The 6,000-nt window shown below is 36.3% G+C and overlaps 1 protein-coding gene across 1 annotated transcript; it reads right to left on the reverse strand.

Moving 5' to 3' along the window:
• Positions 1 to 4,735: 4,735 nt before the first annotated feature.
• Positions 4,736 to 5,659, reverse strand: LOC122105034 (olfactory receptor 5B2-like). The gene has a single exon (XM_042676122.1). The coding sequence runs from the start codon at positions 5,657 to 5,659 to the stop codon at positions 4,736 to 4,738; it is 924 nt and encodes a 307-aa protein (XP_042532056.1).
• Positions 5,660 to 6,000: the final 341 nt, after the last annotated feature.

Here is a 6,000-nt window from a genome sequence, read left to right on the forward strand (position 1 = left end):
ATAGGTTAAAAAAACATCCTGCATCTTGTACATACATTTTTCTAATTTGGGGAGGGGAAGGGAAAAAACAAAATGCTTAAATAGAGATACAGGTTGACCCATTGTAACAATGAGATATACCAGACACTTGGTTGGGGGAAGTGGTTGTGGAAGTGGGAGGGAAGGGATGGTAGGAGAAAAACAAAGGAGGAGGCATGATAGGAAATGTACGCATTACCTTGCTCATGTAACTGTAACCCCTCTGTACAGTATTTTTTACAAATAAAAACATACAAAAAAGCATTTTATAAAGCTGGGTGCCTTTGGTTTATGGCTGCAATCCTAACTACTAAGGAGGCTGAGATTTCATTGTTCAAAGCCTGAGCAGGCAGGAAAATCCAGGAGACTATCTCCAAATAACCACCAAAAAGGTAAAAATGATGTTGTGGCTTTAGTGGTAGAGCACCAGCCTTGGGAAAAATGCTAAGGGAGATCACTTGACCTAGACTTTAAAATTCCAGTACACGACTCTCTCTCCTCTCTCTCTCTCTCTCTCTCTCTCTCTCTCTCTCTCTCTCTCTCTCTCTCTCTCTCTCTCTCTCACACACACACACACACACACACACACACACATTTTTAAAGCATCTCATGAAGTGGGTTTCTGTTAACTCGATGTACTTTACATGTCTGAGTGAGTGTTTTCCTAACCATAACTGAAGGCTCATAGTGAATCTTCCTATCTGAGGTCAGCTTGTAGATATTAACAATGATCATCATTTCAAATGAATAAATGATATCCAACAGAGTCTGGAGTGCCATAAACTCTTTGTAAAACATATGACATTGAGTCATTTTGGGATTTAGGAGGATAATGGGATCTGTAGAGACTTAGATTGCTTTGAGACCTCTGGAGATTATGAAACAATCTACAGCTCTTACCCTATTTTCCTGGCAAATAAGCAATTAAGTTGTCTCTAGGGGCCATGCTAGTTATTTGTAATGTGCCTGTGTATTTTGCATTATGTATTTTCCTGTTCTGAAAAAAATTGAAATTATAATCAATAAGGACAGCATTTTTGATATATTGTTCTAATAAGAATTTTGTCTAGTATGTTGTCAGGTATCTGCTACACAATCACCAAACAAATTCATCTGTGTTTCTCTCTGAAAATATCCTCTCCCGCCTACATTGCAAGTAAACTGTTTTTAACCAATTAGTTTTGCCTTTTGTAGACTGTCCTAAAGTATATTCCAGAATGTGGCCCGTGAGTCTGGTACCTCTCATTCATTGAAGTTCTACATCTACCTTCACAATTGGTTTGAAGGCTAAATCATGGTGCTCCACTATCAGATCCTAAAATCTGGTGGCTGTGGATATTACCCTTTGTGACAACACTACTGCAGTTTTTATTAAATTGCAATTATCTTATCTCACTATAAGAGAATGATCCCTATCTCATCTTGAGATAGGGATCATTCTCTTATAGTGAGATAAGATCTCATAGTGAGATAAGATCTCATAGATCATGAGATAAGATTAATCTGAGTTATTAACTGTGTTCTAAATATAAGTAGTAATTCCTTCTGAGACCTTGGGGAAAATGGCAGATTGGGGGTAGTTCAATAGCATATGGCTCTCAGACCATCAGAGCATAAATTCTTCTTGGTCATTGTGGGGTGGCCAATCCTGCACATTTCAGCTTGCCAAGTTCTATAATTGCATGGATTCAATTCCTTATAGCGTATCTCTCTCTTCTCTCTTTCTGGCCCTTTTTTTTCTTTTCTGGCCCTTTCTGTATCTCTGTCTCATAAACGAAACTATGATATAATTACTGACCTAAGAGAAAATTATTACAGAATATTCTGTACATCTGAATACAAACATACTGGCAAATATAGTTAATGAACAAAATTCTAGAATTAACACAACACCAAAGTGAGTTCATGAGAAAGAAGAATCTGAATATTTGTCTAGTTAGTGTAGAGACAGAATTCAGAGGTAATAATTTCCAACAAAGAAAACTCCAGGACCAAGATATTTTAATTACTATCGCTTTGTATGGATTTGAAGTTTGATGTTGTTATTTCTCCAACACGGTTCTACCTGATACAGTTCACCCTCATTATTTGGGGTCTCATGTTACTCATATGAACTTTTTGTATTGCTTTTTCTAAATATTGCATTGAATTTGTCAATTTATCTGGGCAGTATTGCCATTTTACCCTATTAATTCTTCCAATGTAGAAGCATGGAAAGGTCTTTCCATTTCCTTAAATATACTTCAATTTCTTTTTCAATTTTTTGAAGTTTTCACTATAGAGATCCTTCATATCTTTGTTAAGCCCTCAATGGATGAATGGATCAAGAAAATGTAGTATATATATAATGTATATCTATATCTATCTATATATACATACACAATGGGATTTTACTCATCTATTAGAATGTTAGTACCATTTGTAAGGAAATGAAAACACTTAAGTGTTAAGTGAAGTAAGCTAGGCCCAGAGAAACAAAGATTGCATGATTTCCTTCATTTATGGTAGATGGAATGTGCCTATAAATCTATAAGTAAACACATTGGGCGATATGCAAGTGGTTACAAATGAATTAATTGAAGTATAATCGACATTATGGAGAGAGAAAATAGCATACTATCTTCAAAAGACTGGGTCAAATCCCAGCAAAATCAGCATCAGGAAATGGGTACATCCAAGATGTGGAGGTGGACCCAAAGGGAGAGGGGTATACACTACAAAATTTTAAAAAGTAAGGGAAGGCTTAGGTCAAAGGGGTCTGAGGGAGTTGAAGGAGGTGACACTGATCAAGATGCATTGCACTGATAAACCATGTTGTTAAATGGCATCTTATTTGTACTACTACTTAGGGATAAAAAAAAAAAAGTTCCAGGAACAGATTATTTCACTAGTGAACTTTCTGCAATGAAAGTGTCATAGTAATATATGATTTTAAAGCTGAAGAAGACAAGCAATTCCTATGGCAACTTAGAATAAACATGGAAACTCACAATGTATCTTTCTTTAGAGTTGTGGGAATTCAAAGGTTGAAATCTCACTGACCTAAAATCAGTGATCTATCAGAGCCAGATCTCTTCATCAGCTTTTGGAATCAACTCATTTCTTATCTGTCTTATCCACCAGTGGCGATCTTAATTCATTGGCTAGTGGTCACATCATGTCTGTGTTACTTTGAAGACTTTTCTCTTGTAAAAGTTCAGTTTTTCAAACTGTGTTTTATGAGGATGCACAGGATTATTTCTCGGGAAAAAACACAGACACTCATGAATGATAAATCATTCTTTCAATTCTTAATTTAATCACATCTTCATAGTCCATTTTTTGGCTCCAAGTGTCATTTTGAAGCATTTCAAAAACAGTATATGGATCTTTGCTGGGCATTATTGAGCCTGACCCCAGGATCATATGGTCACATTCTACAGTATCTGAAGATTTTTCTTGAGTCCAAAATAATTACAAAATTAAATAATTATTTGATAATTAATTGTTTTTCCTACAAAACCAAGATGAGTGAAGGAAGGCGTCAGAATGTTGAAAGGGGTGACATTGAGATATATTGTATTCAAAAACTGTTTTGTTAAATGGCATCTCCTTTGTACAACTACTTAAATATAATAAGAAAAAGAGAAAACAATAAGAAAAGCACAGTGGCACACTAGAAAAACTTTGTTTTGGTTAAATTAATTAAATTTATTTAATTAAATTAACAAATTAAATAATTATTAAATAATGATTAAAATGCTTAGATAAACAAAGGAGAGGCAACAATGCTTGATAAGAAATGTACTCATTACCTTGCTCATGTAATTGTAACCCCTCTGTACTGTATTTCCACAATAAAAAAAGAACACTTACCATAAATAGAGAAGTAAATATTGCATTGTACGATGTTCCTTCACAAGGGATAGTATAGATATTATAATATAATCTCATAGTACAAAGACTGAGATGTTGAGGACTCCTATTTTGTAGATGCAACAAACTGTACCCAGATATATAAATCCAAGTAGTTTTTGTCCATTGCTTCTCTAGAAAAAAACTGAAAATATGACCATTGTGCTGTGTACGTGCTAGCTATGTCGACTATGATGTACATCAAGGTCATATTCCCCCTGGAATTTTTAAATTATTTCAATTAATTGTGTATTATCCATGTAGTTCTTCTCTTCTCCTGTAAAATTAGATGCTAGCTTGTGACACAGTTACTAGCTGTACATGCTTTATGAACTTCATGATAGCATTTAACTGATGTGTTCCTAGCCACTTATTGAGATATAAACTCTTGGTAAAGTGTATGAGAATGCTTGGTATAGTCCAAGTGATAGGTGGAACTTCATGTATTCTGTTAGGTGTGATCATTCATGTAATTGTTCTGTTTGAAGAGAGGAGTGACAGCTGCATGGGAATGTGTGGCACCAATCATTAGGAGTGTCTTTTGACAGGAGGAGCTAGAAGTATATTATTATGCAATTTTACTATCACAAGGCAGTAGTTTAAAGCTATATGACATTAAAGTTGTTCATTCAAGATCAAAGCTCAACTACTCTATACATAAGTACTACTTTATTAATAATTATTTATTGAGACTCTACTGTGAATCTACTTAATAAATTAAATTTATGTGTGGGTTTCGAATATAATACAGGGCATGGAGGAGTCTTGAAGGAATAAATGCAATATTATGCATCCCAGAAACTGAAATGGGCAACCATAAGGACTATTTTCCCTTCAACAAAATCTTTCTGAATGCGTTGTCGACCTCCTTGTTCCTCAGGCTGTAGACTACAGGATTCAGCATGGGAATGATCATCGTGTAAAACACAGATGAGATTTTGGCAGTGTCCATGGAATGATTGGAACTGGGCTGCACATACATAAATATACTCGTTCCATAGAAGATGGAGACTGCAGTGAAGTGGGAGGCACAGGTGGACAAAGCCTTCTGATGTCCTGTTGTTGAGTGCATTCTTAGGATGGTGAGAAAGATAAAGATATAGGATACCCAAATAATGATGAGAGCAAAAAAGATATGGAAACTCACTATGTAAACAAGGACTAGTTCACTAACCAGTCTATCCGAGCAAGAGAGAACCATGACTGCTGGGATATCACAGAAAAAATGATGGACCACATTAGATTGACAGAAGGAGAGGTTGAATGTGTCCCCAACATGGATGGAAGCATTCAGGAAACCAATGGCATAAGAGCCTGTGATCTGACACAAACACACATTCGTTGTCATGGTGGTGGTGTAATGGAGGGGCTTACACACTGCTGCATACCGATCATAGGCCATGCAGGCCAACAGGTAATTTTCCACAGTAATAAAGCCTGCAAAAAAGAACATCTGAGCAGCACAGTCATTGTAGGAAATGACTTTGTCTCCCATGAGGAGCCCAGCCATGACCTTAGGAGTGACAGCTGAAGAGTAACAAAAGTCCACCAGAGAAAGATTACCAAGGAAGAAGTACATGGGGGTGTGGAGACGCAAGTCCAAGAGGATCAGGAGGACCATCCCCAGGTTCCCAACCAGCGTGATGATGTAGACGATGAGCAAGATGATAAAGAGGGGGACCTGCAGGTTGGGGTCACTGGTCAGCCCCAGCAGGATGAACTCTGCCACCTTTGTTCTGTTCTCCATCAAGAGATTTGAAATTGTCTGCAGAGATGAAGGAAAGGAGAAAATGGTAAAGAAATTGAAATAGAGGAGTAGAAGTACAGTGACATTGTAACAATAGCTTTGTGTTATGATTACTTAAAATATCATTTTCTTGACAACCAAATTTCATTAAATGTGTTCTAGGGTGATACACTATCAAGTGTAAAGAATCTTAGTAATCAGCTATACAACTTTATAGTTTTTTAAATTTCTAAACAGATATATAGATAATCGGATGACGAGAAAATGGCTCCTATGGAAGAATCTATCTGCCAGCTATTTCCCTAGTGCCTAGAAAAGCTGACTCTATTTGCATACTTGTG

The sequence above is a fragment of the Dipodomys spectabilis genome, unplaced genomic scaffold (genome assembly GCF_019054845.1).
Source record: "Dipodomys spectabilis isolate Male_0828 unplaced genomic scaffold, ASM1905484v1 ptg000030l, whole genome shotgun sequence".
NCBI lineage: Eukaryota > Metazoa > Chordata > Mammalia > Rodentia > Heteromyidae > Dipodomys > Dipodomys spectabilis.

Coding starts and splice junctions, on each gene's coding strand:
- LOC122105034 (XM_042676122.1), bottom strand. CDS start 5,659: ATGGAGAACAGAACAAAGGTGGCAGAGTTCATCCTGCTGGGGCTGACC.